This window comes from Apodemus sylvaticus, chromosome 19, assembly GCF_947179515.1.
Source record: "Apodemus sylvaticus chromosome 19, mApoSyl1.1, whole genome shotgun sequence".
Taxonomy (NCBI): domain Eukaryota; kingdom Metazoa; phylum Chordata; class Mammalia; order Rodentia; family Muridae; genus Apodemus; species Apodemus sylvaticus.
Genome location: NC_067490.1, coordinates 56,956,229 through 56,979,107, shown reverse-complemented (window position 1 = coordinate 56,979,107; position 22,879 = coordinate 56,956,229). Strand labels below are relative to the sequence as shown.

Here is a 22,879-nt window from a genome sequence, read left to right as displayed (position 1 = left end):
TATTCTTTAGTGGACTTAGCCTTGTGTTTAGATGCATTAAATTCTTTCTAGTGTGGGGATGTCATAGTCAGTCCTAACCTGATGTCACTATGTTATTGCCTGCTCTACCCCAGTCAATCAGTGACACTTCCCCCACAGTGCTTACCCTGTGTAATACTTACACATAACTTCCATGGGGTCCCTAAGGAAATTTAAAATGCTATTAGGCATGCTTTAAGAGCCATTGACCTTTGCTCTGGAATGCCTAAGAGATTTTAGTGTCTTGCTTGTAAGATAATAAGATAGTGCTGTTCCTGCTTTCTCTTTTATAATCTGTGCTTATTGCTGTAAATAAAAAATAGTATTTTTATTACTATATAGTGAGAAAGAGAAGGATCTGAGGGGTGTAAAACAATATCCTGCCCAGCTATGAATTCCATTGATAATTGTAATGTAGTGCTGGAGAGATGGTTCAACGGTTAAAAGCACTGACTGCTCTTCCGAAGGTCCTGAGTTCAAATCCCAGCAACGACATGGTGGCTCACAACCATCTGTAAAGAGATCTGAAGCCCTCTTCTGGTATCTGAAGACAGCTACAGTATACTTAAATAAAATAATGAATAAATATTTAAAAACATTGTAATATAAACTTTTGATGCTCACCTTTATAAATTATTCTTTTAGCTTCTTACTGCATTGTATGTTTGGCTCTAAGACTGCTGTTCTTTTGCTAGCAGTAAGAATAAATTCATTCAATCTACATTAGAGTCAAGTCTAAGTCTTTGGTCTTTCCCATGGTTTCTAATGGTATAACACTAGGAAGCATTCATGTAGAAATGTGAACCATATTTATATGGTTAAAAATTCAAAGTTGGGTTTTCTACATCCAATCCCTGAAATACTTCTGGCAAGTCTGTGATGTGGATAGAATCAAATAGATATTTTGTGTTGTAAATCAGTGCTCCACCAGCCTACGTTTCAGCATCTCAGCACCCGAAGTTCCCTTTCTACCTCACCTGTGGGAACTTACACCATCACCTGTCAGTACCAGGTGTGGTACATTTCCACTATGACTATGAGTTGCATATTTTTCTATGTGACATGCATACCCTTTATAAAAGGTCCCTCTCAACATCTCGACTGTTTCTCTGTTTCCCTGTTTATCTGTCTCTGTTGGTATCTCTTTTTTCCCATGTCCCAACTCCAAGGTGACTGTCTGCTCCCTCTGCCCCCAATAATCTTCTTTTGTTAGATCTGTTATATCACATGATCAATGTAGCATACCTTGGCCTGGTTCAGCCAAGCTCCAGGTGCTGCCTGATCCTAAAGTCAGTACTAAAGACTTGGTAGGATATCCTGGTGCCTGTGTGCTCCCCTCTTGTGGGCCTGAGCTACATAGGACCCTATCCTTTATCCCCAGTCTGCCTACAATGACACTCTATCCATGAATTGGTGACTGATCCATCTCAGAAAGTGTAAATGCTTCCCTGAGTCTCTGGTGGAATTGCCCACTTGGGACTCTTTGGTGAGTTTTCAGTGGTTTTCACCTTCTGGCTTCATTGGAAAGTCCTGGTACCAGTCATCCACATCTCCTTGGGCTTTTAGCCCTGGCCCTTGGACTGTGAAGTGACAACCTGCTGTCCAACTTGTGCCTTTTGTACCTGGTCTTCCCTAAATCCTTGAGACGCCTTGGACTTCAGGCTTTGGACTGCCCTCTCTACCTCACCTATGGGAACTGCTTCATCCACCTCCTTGTTCCACTTTGGGATTTTTCTTGGAGAACCTCTCAGGTCAGAGGGTTCTCCAAGGTGAGGGGATATGGGGGTGTGGTGGCATCTTCTCAGAGTTGGTCAGGTGGGTGGATGGGGGGAAGAACTCTGTGAGGTGGGACTGGGATGGGATGTAAATAAATAAAATAACTAATTTTAAAAAAGAAAAGATACCATAGACCTATCAGGACTATACCTAGTGCCAGACTTAAGAGCCTCTAAACTTATCTTCCCAGTCAAATTTGGCTTCCATACACCTTAAATAATGAATCCTAATGCTTCTAACCAAATGATCAGGGGAACATAAAAATTCCTCATTCCCTATTTCTTTTTTCTTCTCTCTGAGCCCTTTTTGTTTCTGTCTAATCTCCTTGTCCCCCACAGTGTGTTAAGGTGGGAGCAGGGGGAAAAAACAAAGTAGGCTAGCTGTGGTGTGCTCAGCTTGCACCTACTCCCCCCTGCTGGAAATAATCTCTTAAGGTATGAAGATCATTTGTTTGTGAATTTGATTTCAAATTCTGGAGTCAGATTCTTAAGCTACAGCTTTTCCTCATGTGACCTCTGGCCTTAGATCCAAAAACAATATCCTAAGATTATGCTGTAAATTCTTATCTCAGGATTTGTAAATTATTGTAGATATATATCTACATCTATACATATATATATATATATATGTATATATATATATATATATATACATTTTAAATTATTATTTATATAAATTATATTTATTTTAGCCATAAGGCTTTTAAATAATATATCTTAATATATGTATAGGTAGGAAAATAGTTGTTTTTAAATAGCAACCATGTAGCTCTCTCCCATCTCTGCTAGTGATCTCATCAGGATGTAAGCAGCCACATGGGCTGGCAACTCTCTTTACTAAGGTTAAAGAGTGCATGCTATGTGACCTCACCATCTTAAGATGAACACATGGCATAAAGCAACAATTGTAAAACGTCTTAGTCCTAATGAGCTTTCTATTTCTCATTGTATCTCCTTTTATATTAAGGAAGCAACAAGGCTCAAATACTTTGAATTGGTACAAACTTAACTATGATGCTAGAAAATTAAGGTTATATTTGCTACAACATATTGTATATGCCATTCAATTGTTTTTCAGATATACTGTTTAAGATGATAAAATAATGAGGTTCTAAAGGTCTATTCAGATTAATAAAAGTTAATTTAAGATGTAGGACTAATGGCATGTCTTTGGTAACTGCTTAACACCAAGCTGCTAGAAAATTTAGAAAAGTAACAACATATGTTTGATAATCAAGATTTATAAGTTTCTGAGGTCTACTCATGTTCACAGTAATAATTGTCTAGCTTTCTTTGTTTTTTTAAGTTTTAGCTATTTGGATAAATTAAGCCATACAAGAAATTCAATGGTATATAATTGTGCACTATAAAAGGATCAACAGAGTTGCCACTCTCTCTGTGGACTGTGTCTATGATTAAAAGTTTTATTTTGATACTAGAAGAGCTTCAATTAAAAATTGTTATTTTTTAGCAGGGCGTGGTGGCGCATGCCTGTAATCCCAGCACTTGGGAGGCAGAGGTAGGTGGATTTCTGAGTTCGAGACCAGCCTGGACTACAAAGGAAGTTCCAGGACAGGGCTACACAGAGAAACCTTGTCTCAAAAAAAAATGTTATTTTTAAGTGTAAACATAATAGATATGGAATATAAAGTCCTAGTCTTATTAAGTCCTAGACTTACTAAATTATTGTAAACTGTTAAGCATAATTAAGAAATACAAGTTAATATTGTCAGTCATCTTACAAATGAACAAATTCTGTAATATGTTAAGAACTATACTTGTAGTCGTGCTAATATAATTACTTACAGGAATAAGTCTTATTCAGTTTTCAAAGTTAAGTAACTAGAGCAAGTAATTACATCAGGTATACTTAATAGATAGATGGCCCTCAAACTCTTCAGAGATCTGCAGAAAATGACATTTATAATGTTCAATAAAAAAGTTTTTCATGAGAGAGAGATATGCTATTTCCAGGCAGTACTCCTGTTCTCCTCCAAAGAAGATAGGCACAGAAGAAAGTCCACCTGGAGTTTGTTTTTAATGTGTCAAGGCCAGCTATGGGTGAAAACCTGCCCTTCACCTGACTGCAGCCAGAATGCTCTCCAAACTGTGAACTGCCCTACCACTTTGCAGTTGCCCCAAGGTCCTACCCTACAGGAAAGTCTACCAGATTTCTGGGCCTGGCAGCCAAAGACTGATACTACCCTGGGACTTCTGTCCAAATGACCATGGAGAAACCTAGGGTTTCTATCCAGGTAGTCGGCCAAGTCTCTGTCATTTTAAAAATTTAATGTATTTCTTTTGAATCTTTGTGAATTTCACATCATATACCCTTATTCCACCCATTCCCCAGTCCTTCCACATCTGTCCTCCACCCATCTAACCAGCCCCCCAAAAAGAAAATAAAAAAATATAATAAAAAAAAACAACCAAACAAAACCCAAAAAATTCCATCTTTCTGTGGAAGCTGCAGTGTGTGTTGGTGTGTTACACAGTATACCCTTTTGCCCAAACAGCTTTACTTGCAAATGTTCATTGGCAATGAGTCATCGGTGGTCTGGTTTGGGGCCTCTGGCTTCTGCCAACCGATGAATACTAGACTCTCATCCAAGAATCCTCTTAGATTTCCTGCTGTTGTTCTAAGTCATGGAGATTCTGCAGGAACAGTTCCTTCATACACTCCAGCAGCTCATAAATGATTTAGATGTTGGGATGGGCCATCTCAAAGCCCTGGATTTGGACCAGTTTAGTAGCTGAGTTGGTCATCATGTCAGCTTTCCCACACCCACTTCACTAGGGCTAGCTTTCCCTAACTGATCATGTGAAGGGTGGGGTCAGCTATTTGTAGTACCATAGCCATTGAGGGATGAGGACAGCTCTCCCACACCCTTGCTACCCAGGACAGATCTTCAGTGCTTCCCAGGATGGGGGCTGTGGACAGCTATCTATACTGTCACAGCCAGTGAGGGATGAGATCTGCTCAGATAACCTATAGACATCAATGTGGCTTCAGACAGCAGATCAGAATGTCTTCATGGCCTTTAGTGGCAACATGGGTCAAAGACATCACACAGATCCCTGGTGAAATGGAACCATAGACCCAGGCACGCCCCTTGGTGGCAGCATGGGCCTAGACATCACAATAATCTCTGGTAGCAACATAAGCCTCTCACGTCAAGATGTTCCTCGAGACCTTCAAGTCTACAGTTCTGTTTCACTTCATGGTATAAAAACTGCTCTGCTTCTCTTTCTTTCCCATCTCTCCACCAAATACTTAGTCATTAAAGTGGCTCCCAACCCAGGTGGTGGGTAGTCCTCTGACTGTCTTCTGGATGCCTGCCCTCTGACCATTTTTAGTAGATTCAGGACCTGCCTCTTCATGTATACAATCAGACCACAGGCCATATTCTCCTAGAGTTACTACTAGGCCTATATACAATATACCTTGTTACCAGACTGAGAAAAGAGATAACCTCACAAAACAGATTTCAATGTAATGCTTCACTATTCCTTTATTTAAAGGAACTCTTTTTACAATGATTGCTCTCAGTATTTAACCACATGTGCCCTGTGGTAAATATCATGATAAAAAATGTATAAGGGTTATTTTAGATCTGAAAATACAAGGGCTTACATTGTGGGAACCTAAAAAAATGTTTTAGGGTCTAAGAGGGTGTTTTAATGTATGTAAATGCAAATTTTGAAAGTTAGAGGACAGGAAAGCTGAAGTGATAAGAAAGTGATTTATGGTATATAAAAAGAATGCAAAATGCTTCAGATTTATTTTTCTCGCTAATAAACTGTTTTATTAAGACTACAAAAGTTCAGACTTTTAACATTATTCAGTGGAGTTCTGATAAGCTATTAACCTAGCTCTGGTAAACTACTACTACTACTACTACTACTACTACTACTACTACTACTGCTACTACTACTACTACTACCACTACCACAACTACTATCATTGTTACAAGCTTAAGATTGTATTTGTTTATTTATTTATTTATTTGGTTGTCTTCTAAGTATAGATTTAGAAGTGCTTCTCCTTGTGCTAAAAACTCTCTTTCTAGAGATACCTTTCTGTATATACCTCCAGTCTTCTAGATAGAGGGGAATAGCCCCTCTTTCACAGTTTGTAGTCATACTGAAAATCAAGATCACAAGCTTTTGCCCTTTCGCTTCATGGGACGTTTTGTCCATCCTAAGCTCCCCTTAAAGAGAGTTCATGCCTTTAACACAAGATTCTACCATGACACAAAAAATGTAATTTTACTATCTTTTCTACAATCCGGTTTTTAGTATAAATTACAAACAATGCTCTTGGTAGCATGTCTACAACATCTCTACAGTATGAATTTCTGTACATATTACAAACAGTGGTGATGCTATCACCACTGATCTCTTTATAAACATAAAACTGATCTTTATATCTAAACCTGATCTTTTTATAAGCATAAAAAATTCTTGTAATAGTAAGGGAATTTTCTTGAATCCACCTCTCATGAGTCAAATGGACTCCAGATAAGTATTTCTGTCAATCAACAGCCTGTTTCTGCCATCTGTTTATTCTTACAGATAGGATCCTTTCCCCTTTTTCTGGTCTTAGGACTCCCCTCCACCAACTACCAGAACCATGGACCTAAGGAAAAAAAAATCTGTAAACTCCTTAACTTTATCTTTTGCCCCTAATCTGTTCCAGCATCCTGCCAGGTCCAGATGTTTCCTCCAAATCTGCATTCCAGGCAGCTTTAAAGTGCTAAACCCAGATAGATGGTCCAGTCTCACAGATTGCTTTGACAAGGCCTGCACTTTTTTAAGCTCCAGATCATCACACAGAGCCTAGACAATCAGGGAATTAGCCAGCACTCCTAGGACTTGCATCTCCAAAGATGCTTTCAACCTCAGACAACAAGAAGCATTGTAAAGAGCACAGCAGCCTCATTCCTACCTCCCTTTCTATTTTCTCACCTTTTTTTAGCAAAGAAAAGGGAGGAATGTTGTAAATCAGGCACTCCATCAGCCTACCTTTCAGAGACTTAGCACCAGTAGCTTACATACCTGTTGTTGTAAGATGTGGCTCATTTTCACTGTCATTGTGAGCTCCATCTTTTCCTATGTAATAGACACATCTTTACAAGGTCCCTCTAGATGTCACGCCTCTCTCATTTTCTCTATCTCCCTTTTTCTCTGCTTGCCAGTGTTCACTTCTCTTTTATGTCCCCACTCCAGCTTCTGTTTCCCCTTCCTCAGTAAACCTCTCCTGTTAGATCTGTTACATGGTGTAGTCCATGCAGCATAACGTGGCACAGACCCACCAAGGTACTTTTTGCTGCGTCATCCTAACTCAGTGGGCTTGGAGAATTATAAGAATATCTCACAAACAGCAAAACATTTCTTTGGTGATTTTGTTTAGAAATTCATACTACTGTCATAACTAAATGATTATGTGTATTTCAATACAAAACAAAAGTTTTAATATTTAATGCTTGAGTTTTATCTAGACTTTAAGGAAAACCTAAGACACTAAGGTGTAATTTTTTCATCTACTCTAAACATCACATGGTCTCTGAGAATTAACATTCCTTGAACAATGGACATTAATACTATGCACGTTTGTTAATACAAGTTAGCTTATATTTTATGTCATATTATTGTGAATCGCACCTAATAAAAGGCAATAGTTTGTGAGAAATACTGAGATAAAAAACTTTGTAAACTTGGGATTCCTTTTCAGATTATACTTAGCTAAGGAAATGGGCTCTCCTCTTGTATAACAATGGGTCATCAAGGTTTTACAAAAGCCTTTTCTAATGCTTCAGATTCCTTTTCCTCATCAATTGGAAACTCAGGAAAAGTAGAAGCTACCTTGGTGTCAGTGATAGGAAATGCAGCATTTTGTTGTTTGTTTTAGAGGGAGATGGAAATATTGCCGCAGCCCTTGTAGTGTAGCTCAATCATCCTTGTTTTATTTACTGAGCACTAATGTCTACAGCATGATACTGAGAAGCAGAAGGCTATGTGTGTGCTCTGTGAGTTAACAAATGACAGAGTAAGTAAAAGATTCAAATAGGACTAATCTGCCCATCTAAAGAAAGTTTGGGTTAATCAGTGTTGCTGAAAGAAGCAACTGTAATGTATTTTTAAATAGGTTGTCTGGTAAACAAATAGAATTCATACACAAAAAGAAAAGTCTCATGGATTGTAGCATCTCAATTTACTGGAGTACTTTAATGGATATGATTTTTGCATATATTCTGTATTAGATGACATCTGCATGGTCTTAATTTCCAAATTTCCATAATTTTGGAAATATAGACCATTAATGTTGCTAATCACAAACCCATTTAATTTAAATTTCAGATTCTATACCCTAGAATATTTCCTGCACAACTTAAAACAATAACAAAAGCAAATAAACAACAAACATTAAAACCAAAAAAAAAAAAAGGATTTTTCAGAACATTTTTAAAAATTTTGTCAAGAACTTAATCTTAAACTTAGAAATAGTGACAGGGGACTGGAGAGATGGTTCAGTGGTTAAGAGAACTGACTGTTCTTTCAGAGGTCCTGAGTTCAATTCCCAGCAACCATGTGGTGGCTCACAACCATCTGTAATAGGATCTGATGTCCTCTTCTGGTCTGTCAGAAAGCAGCTAGAGTATACTCATATATTAAAAAAGTGACAGTTACATTTTATAAAAAAAGAAATAGTGACAGAAAACAAAGAAATAATATTCATTAGGTGAATGTTTAGACATTTACACCTTATACTTTATAGTATATGATTTGTGTAAAGAAAATCTATGGATGTATACTCACAGTATGAAAATGTCACATTATTCATAATGAGCATATATGTTCATGATTTTATAAATTATCACAGAGAAATTTGTGTAGATTAATGAAATGAGAAATAACTCATTTTTCACTTAGACACAGTAAGAGCCATATTCAACTTGTAAGTCCCACGTGCCCAAGGACCAGGTAACGTCTCAGAATGCTGGGTATTGTAGTTCTTGGAAAATAGCAAAGTCATATGGGAAGTACGGTGACTGTATGGTTTTGTCTTTAAAAGCCCCTTTGATGGGGCTGGAGAGATGGCTCAGTGGTTAAGAGCACTGACTGCTCTACCGAAGGTCCTGAGTTCTAGTTCAAGTCCCGGCAACTACATGGTGGCTCACAACCATCTGTAATGGGATCAGATGCCAGATGCCCTCTTCAGGTGTGTCTGAAAACAGCTACAGTGTACTCAGGTTTTATACACACACACACACACACACACACACACACACACACACACACAAAGACTTATTTAAAAAAAAAAAAAAGCTCCTGTGACTTGTGTTCATTGCTACTTGCTTGGATTCCAGGGAGCAGATCTGACCAGAGTCTATCATGGTCAGTATTTAATTAAAGTTTGCTTCAAGATTGGCTCCAAATTAGGGAACTTGTTTTTTTTCTTAATCTCAGTATTAACAACACATCTATGATTTCTTTTACAACTTCAATTTTAAGTATTAAATTCAATGTCCTTTTAGAAAAATTCAAAGCACTTTCAATTATTACTTGTATGCTTTCACCCCATTTCTCTGTCCCCTTTTCTCTCCCCCTCATGCACATTGAATTAAGGAAAGTGTTGCTGCTCACATTTGGTGAAAAGAATGACAAAAAAAAATTGTCTTATACACACAACTTATACTTGTTGAAGAAATCATGTTATGATTCAATGAGTTTTACTCCTATTAAGGTAATAATGCTGGCATTTGATGAACTCAATTCTCCCTTACAGCTTTACCCAATATGTATTTGTTAATCAGTCAAAAGCAAAAAGTAATAAAATATTTAATATATTCACCAAAGGTTGTAATTTAATATTGTTCTCACAATCATACATTGAAATAAAATGAACATGCCTTGAATGAGATAGTTTTTTCACGTGTATAAATTTCATGTGACTTATCTTTCTTCAGTTAGAACATTTTCAACATTTGTTATTCTAATTAGTGTTTCTTGTGCAAATCATCATACTGTTCTGCGTTTTCTTCCAGATTAGACATTTTTAAACCACATCCTGTTTATTGAGTAACAACCCCAAATTGTGTTGGGTGTGTTATGAATTATTAGACAAGCTTTATTTCAAAATATTTTATATTTAAAATTTTGATGTACAAATTTTCTTACAGGTTTTTCTTATGTGCTTTAAAATGAGTGTCTTTACTGTGACTCAGGATAACAAATGTTATGGCCATCTGGTGTTGTATGAACTCTTCAGTCACAGTGCTCAGTCCTGCCTGCAGTTCAAGCATCCCTTAAGGTTATTGCCACAATGAGAGATCTATTGCACTTTTAAAGTGCAGTATATGTTTCACCAATAGTTGACTGTTTCCTTCTTGGCCCACTCACTCTTAAGATCTCTGTGGCATTTGTTAGATGGTTCCCTCATGAATTCCAAGTCCAGAATTTTCTTTGAGAAGCAAATCTGTTTATTCTTGCTGCTTTGGCCTTTCTTTAGCTATTGCCTTGTCTTGATCCAAAACTCCTTTGTTAGTGCCCTCCTCAGGGCGGCCTTCACATCCTTGTTCCTCAAAGTATAGATGAATGGGTTGAGGGTAGGTGTGACAATGCCGTAGAACAGAGCCATGATCTTGCCCCTGTCATGAGAATAGCTTGAGGGAGGCTGAACATACATACTGATAGCTGTAAAGTAGAAGAGGAAGACCACTACCAAATGTGAAGCACAGGTATTAAAGGCCTTCCAGCGACTCTCAGCAGAACGGAGTTTCAGCACTGCCTGAGCAATGAACACATAGGTGCCCAGGATGAGGCTGAGAGGCACCAAGAGCAGTAAAGCTCCAAGAACGTTAAGCTCAGCTTCATTCACAGTTGTGTCAATGCAAGCTAGCTTCAAAAGGGCTGGAACTTCACAGAAGAAATGGTCTATTACTCTCTGTCCACACCTTGGGGCTACCACAGTGAGGGTGGACAGCACAAAAGAGTTTGCAAATCCACTAATCCAGGTCCCTGTGGCCATATGGATGCACCGTTTCTGGTTCATGATGATAGGATAGTGAAGGGGCTTGTAAATGGCAGCAAAGCGGTCAAAGGCCATGATGGCCAGAAGGATGCATTCAGTTGAGCCCAAGGCCAAGAAAATATAAAGCTGGGCCACACAGCCACCATAGCTAATGGTCTTTTCAGGCCCTCTAAGATTGACCAACATCTGAGGGACAGTGCTTGTAGTATAGCAGAGGTCCAGAAGAGAAAGGTTAGTGACAAAAAAGTACATGGGGCTGTCAAGCTGGGGGTCTAAGCGAGAAACCAGGATAATGGAGATATTACCAAATAAGGCAAAGATGTAGGCCACCAGAAAAATCACAAAGAGAGGTGTCTCCAGCCAAGGCCGGTCAGAAAATCCCAATAAGATGAAGTCATCTACAGAGCTCTGATTGTTGATCCACATATTACTATTAACAAGTAAAATTCTAGCTTTAACCTGTAAATACCTAATTTCAGAGATGGTCACCACTCAGCTAAGAGGAAACAATGGAAAATTAGAAGTAATTCAGAGATAAGATGCCCGTTTTCTCTCTGTATAATATTGCCTTGGCATGGTTGTAGTATTGAAAGAACAGCAGTATACCTGGGGAATGTTGCTTAATTAATGGCTAGTTAATTCAGGTTAGCTATTTTCTGGATTTTGTTATATTTTCTTTTAAAATGCATCCTCAGTAATACCATTGGCTCAACATGATGTGGGCGTTTAGTAGCGACAGCATAGAATAGATTAACACAAATTTGGAGAAGACAGAGTTCCTCCAAACCACTTGAACAATGTAGCAAAGGCAGAGTGCAGTGGGTCTGTGTCTGTGTTTTAGGGTGACACATCCATCTTTCTCACAATGAGAATAAGACCAAGAATCTCATGAGACCTGGAACATTTCATAAAACCTGGGTGATAAGAAGGTGTCATGCCAGGACTTCTTTTGTTCTTTCCAAGTTCTCCGGCCCACCCTATGGTGAGATAAAAAGCATCATAGAACAAAGCAGAACGTTTAAGAACCTTCTTAAAATTTCAGGCCTAAGATATTTGTAGATTGTGAACATGCTGTTTAAAAATATCTCTATAAAAGACTTTTCATCTTAGAGAAACACCAGAGTTTCAAATGTTTAAGTCCTTGTACAATTCTGTATCTACTTGTAATTGCTCAGTGTTATCAGCACACACAAATGTACACATTTCCCTTCAGCCTTCTTTATTCTGAAATATGACTCACTAGTTCTAATATGTCTACTACCTCAGCTGCCCCATTGAAATTCCTTTATATTATCACTTATGAAAAGTAACCTCAATGGCCAATTATTCTAATTCTTGTCTTAAATTTGTTTTTGTTGGGCTGGGAAACAACTCAGTTGATAAAAGACTTGCAGCCCAAGCCATATAACCCAAGGCTCATCACTGGAGCCTACATAATTAAAAAAGCAATAAGGTCACAAGTGGGGATAGTGGGCCACATCTATAATTCCAATACTCTTCCAATAAGATGGGAGACAGGAGGATTTGCCAGAAGTTTATATGTTCATCACAGAAACAGAAAAATAAGATACCTTGCTTTAAAACAAATTTGAATAAAAGAAATTGTGGGAAGCCATCCTGAGCTATTCGGACTTATGCTTACTCATGGCCCTAAGGTGGTGGCTGCTAAAGTATGAGAACAATTAACTAGAGACTTCCCCATGAACTGTCGGGTGTGAAAATATTCCCGAGAATACCACAAGATGTTCCTGCCCTAGCCACGTAAAGTACCTGCTGGTGTTAACTCCAGGTGTCCTCTCCAGATGACCAGATGACCTCCTTGCTTGCTTCCTGCTTCGACCCCTAGGGGTGTCTCTGCACTTCCCTCCTTTGTCTGGTGTGAAGGTTATTTCCCTCTCTGTAAACCTTAAAACCCACTTACCTCCCCGACATTGAATGAAGCCATGACACAACCCAGACTGACTCTGACTTTGTTAGCTTGCTTGGCTTCCTTTCTCTCTTCCCCCCCATTTTTGACCCTCAGGAAGTGCCTCTTCGAGACCCTGGAATAACTGGACCTGCTGGACGGGTCAAGAAATGATTCCTGAAATCCTTTAATCTCCTCTCATAAGCTTTCACCTGCGAATACCCACATTCATATACAAATATATATACACACAATATACACATGCTTAAATTCATTTTTGTTTAATCCCAATATTTGTATAAGTTTGCCCTTTGTTCAAATCCCAGGCTTTCTGCTTACTAACTGTGATTTTGAGTGTCAGTTTCATGCTTCAATATTCTTCTTTAAAACAAGCATAGAAGCACTTATGTAGGTAAGTATATTAAGCAATATAATGTAACTTGTAAACCTACCCCAGTTTCAGTTCTATGTCAATTAACTATGGATTCTTTATTTACATGGTAGAAGTTAAAGATAGTGTGTTTGCTTTATTTTGTACCTACATACACTGTATTATAGAAATTAACAGATATCTATTAGGATGTAGTAAAAATGATATGACTGATAAATCAGTTTCAGATTCATTGACTATTATTCTGACACCTTTTTGTCCCACCCTATTATTACAATGAGACAATGAAAATCTTAAAGGCTTTCTTTAGCCGGGCCTATTTTCTAAGTCTGTGCTATTGCTCTGGTGCTAGAATGAATGACAGTGATGAATGATAGGGAGAGAGTATTTCTACAGCCAGACCTCTATCTCTACCTATAAATCAAGTGTGATAGCATACCCCTGTAATCTCATCCTTTTGGAGGCAGAAGCAGAAGAATTGCAAGCTTGAAGCCTGCCTGGCCTCTCTGTTGCATAATCAGGTCTAAAGAAATATCCCTATACATAGTAGCATTTCCCTACAGGGTAGTGGGCATATTCATACTACTTTTTTTTTTTATTTTATTTTTGATTTGTTTTTTTCGAGACAGGGTTTCTCTGTATAGCCCTGGCTGTCCTGGAACTCACTCTGTAGACCAGGCTGGCCTCGAACCCAGAAATCCGCCTGCCTCCGCCTCACAGAGTGCTGGGATTACAGGCATGTGCCATCACCGCCCGGCTCTTGTCTTTAATCTTAATGAATTCCTTTGATATTTTAGCTCATCTGTTTCCAGAAAAAACTTTTACTTTTTCATTCCATGCCTGAGGCATAATAAAAAATATTATGTATGTATCCTTCTACCTCTAATTATAAAATTCCTGTCATTAACCAATAAATATATTTATTTTACTTGGTAAGAATCAGTGGGCTTTGAGTGTATTACTTCATAACTTTTAGGGATTCCATTAGTTAAAACAAATCAAAGTACTTGGATATAAACTCTGTATTGCTTTTACAACCATTGAAAATTGAAATTCATTTATTTTGTAATTAAAGACAAACAGCTGTACCATTTGTATATGATGTAAGTTGGAATGTAAGCGATAACAACAATATTAATAACTTACATAGTGAAATTGCTCCAGAAATTTCCAGATGCCTATGACCATCTATGGAAAATTAAGTTGATTATTGAGACTTCCGCCTTATAGAGTTTGTTCACTTTCACCACACTAATTCAAGTCCTCACTTCAAATTTGGTCCATATAATTCCACTCTTTTTCCACTTCTCACTCAGGGACTGTGTTTTAGAAATAGTGTTTCAGAAACATCTTAATTTCTTGTATTATAGTCCCAAGGAGATGGGACAGATAGCATTTCCTGTAGAGTAGAAGATTATTTTAAGAATAGAGATTTATTGGGCATGAAGAAAAACATTTATTTTTCTTTGTATTCATGACCCAAATTTTGCCTTGGGAACAAATGAAGTTTTCTCTTGGGTTGCAGATTCGGTCATGGATGGTACTCAGCATTCACATAACTTCTGTATGATTAGAATCTCTAAAATGCCAACTGTAGAATATTACCTTTGTCCAGTGAGGATGAGTGCTTTGTGAAGAAGTCTGCATTCACAATATCATTTCTGGGTTTCTGAAAATTTCATACTATTTTTCTAAGCTGTAAAAGCCAAGATTCTTTCACTGTGTTTCACAGTGATTATTACATTATTTTCCCACCATTTCTCTCCAAATAAGTACAGGCTATTATTTCTGTTTATAAATGCTATTGAGTTTCTGAGATAAGCATGGGCTGTTTCCAATAATTTCAAATTATATAATTATAATTTATAATAACTGTGATTTTAATATTGTATAATATATATAATACATATGTAATATATAATCCTATATATTACATATAATTATAAAAATATACATATATATTTTATAATTATATAAATATATAATTTATGTAATACATGATATATTATACATATTATATATTCTGCATAATATATGTATATTATAAACATAAAATATTACTTATAATTATATAATATATAATGATATATTATATAATATTTGATTTTTAGTAAAATATACTGCTAATTGTTTTGAAATATGTTAGAATCTAGGATCATAATTAATGTATTTTTTCAGAGATTTTAAGTAAAATGCGTACAACCACATTTTGTGGGAGAGATTTTCTCCTTGCCAATGTGAGATCCACATATGTTTAATATAATAATAAAGCATTTAATATAAATATTTAATATATGATACATTATATGTAATATACTGTATATATAATATTACATAATTATATATTGTATAAAAATAAAATTTATTATAAGTGTAATAAATTAATAACAGTAGTCAACAGTATAGTTTTTATATATGGATTACAGCACATTTCTACAGTTTTAAGTACTTGATACACTCCTAAATATTAAATATTTATAGGAATATAGAAGAAAAATGAATAATGATAAAAGACCAATTCTTAAATCATAAGGTAGAATTGAGAGAAGAAAATGGAGAAGGAGGAACAGAGAGTGGGAGGGAAAGAATCATATGAGGACTGTACTGCTGTTGCACTGACTCACAGAAGATGCTTAAGTCAGTATTTGTCAGGCAGAAGCACAGAAGGTAGAACAAAATTATAATGAGGGAGACAGTTAAGACGAACTAAGGTAATCCAGTTGATTTGCCTTGAAAGGACTATGGGGAAGGGTAGTGGTTGCCTTATTGATATATAAGATAAATATGGTATTTAGGGAAACTTAATTTAGAAATAAAAATATGCTGTGGTTCCTGTGAAAGGAGGAATTAAATATACAACATGTATCTAATTGGTATCATAAAAAAAGTGTGAAAAGGAATGGAAGGTCCTGAGGTTGGAATCTGATGTTAGGTCTTAAGGCAGGTAGCTAACCATCTCAGATGTTTAAATTGTTCTATGCTCCTCACTTTCTACACTGGCTCAGATATATGCTAACAAGCTAAATTTACTTAGATATTGCTATCTATTTAACTTCCTGACTTGGTTATTAGATGCCCTTATTTTTAATTGTCAAATTTAAACAGCTTCGAAGTTATTGATATGTTTGGGCTTTCAGTACTAGGTAGATTTGTACACATATAAAATAATTCTCTATTTTAACACTCACAAACACTGAAATGCAGAAAAGTCAATCTGGAAAGTGCTAAAAAGTTTATCTACAGATATTAAATGAAGATACAAGGGTCTGAATGTAAATAGCATTAGCAGTGATGTATATTTTCATGGCCTCCTAACAAAACTGTATGAGAAGGATCTGTGGATACTATAATGCACATACACACACACACACACATAATGTATATACATAATATATATGTATTATGTGTATACATATATGTATATTATATATATATAATCTTCACATATATATTATACTTTTCATGTCCATACCTGATTGGTTCTTACAATAAGCCTCTAAATAAGTATTATCATCGGTTTTTCAATTGAAGAGAAGAAACAAGTATAAAGAGAATATATCCAGCCCTTGCTCAAGATTGTGCATGTAAATTCAAAATCAAAGATCGAATAATGTTAGGTTTCAAATCCAGTTTTCAAAGTTTTTAAAATGAAAATGTGGATGACTAGAGAGAATTAACCTTTCAGTCTAAAATTATTGTTTTATATATTTTTCCATCCCATTCCTGAGAGCTACAGCAAAATTAAATAAATGATTGGTTTGACTCACCTTCCATTTCCAGATCCCTCTTGTCTTTTCCCGGTATTGGGTCTATAGAGTTTGTGCATAATGATCAGGAATGGAATAAAAACTGACTTGTGTCTCAGATAGAGGGTGCGGACAAGTTTCTATCTGAATCTCTTCTTTCTGACCTATGAAAAGGCCAAATTTAAGTATCCAACTCCCATTTATGGCTGTTTTCTGGCCCCACAAACCAACAGGGAGGTTTCCCTCATTTTCTTAGTTGCATCCTGTTTTAAACCTCTGAGGTTCAGCATAATTATCACCATTGTTGCCAGCATGTCCAGAAGAAAAGAACCAGAGGGACCAGACAGAAAGAAAACCCCAGAAACAAACAAGAAAAAATTAAAACAAGGGCTGGAGAGATGGCTCAGTGGTTAAGAGCACTGACTGCTCTTCCAGAGGTCCTGAGTTTAATTCCCAGCAACCACATGGTGGCTCACAACCATCTGTAATGGGATCTGACACCCTCTTCTGGTGTGTGTGTTCACATAAAATAAACAAAATAAATCTCTAAAAAAAATTAAAAAATTAAAACAAAACATAAACTTTAGAGTCAGTAAGAAGAAATCAAACCACTCAAATAAGACCTGGTCAAATAAGGGAATTTCTAGATTGGAAATAGTGTGCTTACTGTTTTGAGAAAAGTAGTGCAATTTCATACAGTTGTAAAATGTTTCTAAGTATGACTATTTTAAAGCAATATTTGATTATTTATAGGCTTGTGAGGACCTGGAGACTGTTCATCTTTTAAGCAAAGTTTTGAATTGTTGCCTCTTATAACCCACATAGGCCTCCTAGTCTGGCTCCTGCTCCATATTTTTACTCTCTACTTATGTACTGGACTTGATTTAGTTTTTTTTTTCCTCTCTCATTTTATGAACTGAAGTTCATGTGAAAATTCATTGTATCAAATGTGCATCTCACATCATAAAGGAGAAAAATCCCTTCGATAGAATGTGGTTGGAAGGGATATCATTTAAAAATCTCTGGAAAAATTCAGAATTAAGATCTCACATTTAACATATCTCAAAACAATAAAAATGTTAATATAGCAATGAAATAATGGAGAAAGATATCACTTAGTTCTGATATCACTAAAAACTCTGAGTCCCTAAAAGACATATGTTTTGGTAAAAGTTAAATTTCTGCAAAGATGAAGAGATGATTACCATGAAGGAAGGAGAACAAACAAAAAACAACAGATAATTACTAAGGCAAACAATCTTGTTTAACACTTAAATAAATAATAAAATATTTATTCTTATATCTAAAAATATAATTAAAGTCATAGTTGGATACAGTTTTTACTTAAATTGAAGAAGAACAAAGATTTTCATTTTGTATCAAATTGGTTATATAATGTCATCTGTACAAATCTTGGAAAGCAGCTTTGGACTTTATGCCATCTGCAAATATCATAGGAATGTATATTACATCTGACACAGATTGCCATCGGTTCATGCAGAGGCATGAACATCTTCAATTCGTTATTTACATAAGCACAGAATAATGCATGTTAAATGCTCACTAATCTTGTGATTATTCCTTACATATTTACACTGTAATGCATTTATTAATTAAACATAATAAAACAAGTTTATGGATAGAAAATTAAAATGGTCTCCAAGGTATATACATAGTCATACGCAAATGCACGCACACACACACACACACACATACACACACACACACACACACACACACAATTCCACCTTAAGATAGAATGGCTAAGTAGGAAGCCTAAACAAACCAGTAATGTATAACCATATCAAATCAATGGTTAAGTGTCTTGTCAAGAGCAGTCAAAGTCCATGAAAGTTTTTTCTTGTTCTGCCTACTAATGCCAGAGCCTGTGTCTTGGGTGCTACTCAAAAGTGAGATGATGTATTCACAAAATGAACAGGACTATGACACTTGCTGAACTCCTGATGATGCTCAGGGAATCATGTGAGGCATGTGTCAGCATCATTTTAGCTCTTTGTTCTAGATTTTTAAACAGTGTTACAGGGCTTGGGTTCTGGGAGCAGAATGAGGAAACTCTCAAGTAAAAGCTGCATGCTTTATCTAGGAGAGTCTTGACTAACAGTATGTCAATCAGACCTAGCAGGGTGGGTATAGAAGTTCTACAGGCTTCAGACCCTGAGACTTTGAAGGGCAAGTTTTACTTTCAAATGTTGTGACATCATAGAACCCTTACCTGGATGTGTGGACCTGGAGACTATCCATGTTTTAGATAAAGTTTTAAATTATGATTTTAGTTTCACAACACACTCTGCCTTCTAACATGGATTTTATCTTTTTCTCCTGTTTTTAAGATCACATGGTACTATTCATTGGAACATTTATATTCTTTTAAGAGAATGACAATTATCACTTCTGTTTTAATAGATCATATTTGATCAGATCTCATTTTTAGACACTCATGTGTATAACAATGAGGATGAGTTGATAGAAATATTTAAAGGATGTTTGAATAGTTATAAAAGTGTGAGTTGGGCATATGGCTCTGGCTCTCACAGCCATTGCAGTACTTCGAGCTCCATAGAGACAGAGCCAGGTCAAGGGAGAGCCAGACGGGTACTTTGCGACAACTCTACCTCACGGAGGAAAATCAACTAAAAACATGGGCAAAGGAGATCCTTAGAAGCCAAAAAGCAAAATGTCCTCATATGCATTCCTTGTGCAAACATGCTAGAAGGAGCACCCAGATGCTTCTATAAACTTCTCAGAGTTCTTCAGGAAGTGCTCAGAGAGCTTGAAGGCCATGTCTGTTAAAGAAAAGGAGAAATTTGAAGATACTGCAAAGGATGACAAGGTTTGTTATGAAAGAGAAATGAAACCTGCATCTCCCTCAAAGGGGAGACCAAAAAGAAGTTCAAGGGCCCCAATGCACCCAAGAGGCCTCCTTTGGCCTTCTTCTTGTTCTGAGTACTGCTCCAAAATCAAAGGCAAACATCCTGGCTTATCCATTGGTGCTGTTGCAAAGAAACTAGGAGAGATGTGGAATAACACTGTAGCAGATGACAAGCAGCCCTATGAGAAGGTGGTTGCTAAGCTGAAGGAGAATGAAAAGGATATTGTTGCCTACAGAGCTAAAGGAAGCCCTGATGCAGTGAAAAGGACAATGGTCAAGGCTGAAAAGAGCAAGAAAAAGAGGAAGAGGAAGATAAAGTGGAGGAGGAAGAAGAGGAAGAAGATGATGATGAATACGTTGGTTCTAACACATTTTTTTCTCTTGTCTATAAAGCATTTAACCCCCTTATAGAGAAAGAAATGTAAGGCAGTATAAGATTTGTTTTTAACTGTACGGTGTCTTTTTTTTTTTTTTTTTTTTTGGATAGTTACCACACTGCTGAATGTGTCTTTAGATAGTCCTGTCCTGGTGGTATTTTCAATAGACACTAACCTTGCCTGGTACAGTCTGGGGGTTGTAAATTGGCATAGAAATTTAAAGCAAGTTTTTGTTGGTGTACACCATAAATTATATATGGGAATAATAGTTTGGTTTTTGGTTTATTTACTTATTTAATCATTTTCTTTTGGTTTTCTTTTTTTTTTATCTTCAGTTGTTTCTGATGCAGCTTATATAAAGACAATTATTGTTCTGTTAAGTGAATACCACTCTGTAATTGCAAAAAAAAAAAAAAAAAAAAAATTCCCAGGCAGTGGTGGCGCATGTCTTTAATCCCGGCACTTGGGAGGCAGAGGCAGGAGGATTTCTGAGTTCGAGGCCTGCCTGTTCTACACAGTGAGTTCCAGGACAGCCGTAGCTACACAGAGAAACCCTGTCTCGAAATATAAAAATACAAACAAAGAAAGAAAAAAACTGTGACTGTTTTGTTGACATTCTGGATGCTTCAATTATTTTTATTTAAAAAATTGTGAGTTGTCATGTGGGGTCAATTTTTGACCTTTATCATTAGAAATCAAGGACTTGTTACAGACCGTTCGTCTGCTTAGGGATATCCAGGGTCCTCTGGTCCAGGAAGGCACAGGTCTGGCTGAGATGACACACAGAACAATCCATGCACACACAGAGGCGGTTTGAACTGAATGTATTTTGGGGCCATAAGGCAAGGATTTTTATACAGGAAGAGTTGGTATTACCATTTCAAAAGATGTAGCCAGTGGGGCAGGCACAATTATCATAGCCATTTGGTACAAGGAAATGCAACATCAGGAACAAAGTTTCTCAAGAAACAGATACAGAGGATCAATTTACAGATGCCATCAAACTTCCTGATTAGAATACAGAGTCACTCATAGTTTACAGTAAACCTTCAAAGAGTTTGAAGTTTCTTATACCACCTGGGTCTTAACAAGTTCTTGTGAGAAATCCTTATCTAACATTTAGCCTTCTATCTTGTGAAACAAAACTTCCTGAGTAAATCAATGCTTTCAGTACCGAAGTGCCCGAGCCATCCTCATATACATATGCGCAGCCATAAAAACCTACATGTGGTTGGAAGGTAGTAATTATGTAAACAACTATGAGGCAAGGCATTGCAATTCTGAAAAGGGGGCTTGGCTGGTCAGTGAGTTGACTTCAAAGACCGGATTATCAGCCAGGCCTTAGGAATCCCAGTGAAGAGAGAAAAGGAAAGGAAGAAGTCAGGGCAAACTGCTACTTGGGAACTAAGGGCTCATCTTAAATAGCCAGAAAGTAAGAGAGTACAGTAAATTGTGAGGTGAGATTATTAGCTTCCACAGCTTCCAGAGAGCTCCGTTCTTCCCAGGAGGCATTTCTTTTCCGCCTCTGTCTGTAAAATACCATTTTTACAGACATCACTGGGCCACCGCGGCAGTTCTTGAACTCATTTTAGTCTAAGCAAGCCACCACTTATGACCTTAACACTACCAAAATAATATAAATAGCTATGCAGGTTAAATCTTGAATTTTATTTCAAAATATGATACAGATTTTATAGGTTTGTGAAAATCAAGCACTTACTTGTATTAAATTAGAGTAGCTGTCCTCTATGTTTCTATCCATTTACATTGTTTATTCAAATATATTTTGGGATAAGTTTCTGTAATATTTTGCCTTAATTCTTTGTGGAATTTCTTCAAGATACTAATGTCTTTAAGAAGACATCTTGAAAGGACCTTTTATTTCCATTAGTCACAAGTATAATCGTCATAATCTTGTTTTACATTTATTTTGATTATCTCATAGCAGGAAGATATACTCCTACTCTTGCAATTATTGTTTTGTATATCCTTCTAACTTGGTAAGCAAAATCTATAACTTTCTGCCCATTTGTCTATACTTCTAATTAATTAGTTAATTAATTCACTTTATCTCCCAAGACCAGGCTCCCTCCCCTCCCAGTCACCCCTCTTACAGCTCCTCACATTCTCCCCTCCCTTTTTGCTGTGAGTACTGGAAGCCTCCCCATAACACCCTTGTCCCTCCCACCACACATTAGTTACTGCAATACTAGGCACATGTTCACTGGCCAAAAATGACAGCCCAGTTAGGAGAACTGGATCCTCAGGCAGGCAACAAATTCAGGGACAGATCCTGCTCTAGTTATTGGGGGAACCCACAGGAAGACCAACCTAAACCTGGGGAGGACCCGAGGTCACCTTTTTGTTTGGTGGTCCAGTTTTTGAGAGCCCCCAAGGATCTAGGTTAGTTGACTCTTTTTGTCTAATATTGAGTCCCTATTCTCTCTGAGTCCCTCAACCCTTTTTATAATTCTTCCAGAAGACTTCCCCATCTCCATTTACTGTGGGACTATGCGTGTGTTTTATCCCGCAGCTGGGTGGAGACTCTCAGAAGACAATTATACTAAGATGCTGTCAGCAAGCATAACAGAGTGTCATTAATAGCTTCATGATGTATTAGTTAGTGTTTCATGTTGTGAAGTGAAGCAATGACCAAGGCTTCTCTTCTAAAGGACAACATTTACCTGAGGCTTGCTTACAGGTTTAGAGATTCAGTCCATTATCATTAGGGCAGTAAGCATG

At 36.9% G+C, this 22,879-nt stretch overlaps 1 protein-coding gene across 1 annotated transcript; it reads right to left on the bottom strand.

The window, feature by feature from the left end:
• Window positions 1–10,305: 10,305 nt before the first annotated feature.
• On the bottom strand, window positions 10,306–11,253 carry LOC127669829 (olfactory receptor 2B6-like). The gene has a single exon (XM_052164045.1). It carries the CDS (start codon window positions 11,251–11,253, stop codon window positions 10,306–10,308), a length of 948 nt encoding a protein of 315 aa, XP_052020005.1.
• Window positions 11,254–22,879: the final 11,626 nt, after the last annotated feature.

Coding starts and splice junctions, on each gene's coding strand:
- LOC127669829 (XM_052164045.1), bottom strand. CDS start 11,253: ATGTGGATCAACAATCAGAGCTCTGTAGATGACTTCATCTTATTGGGA.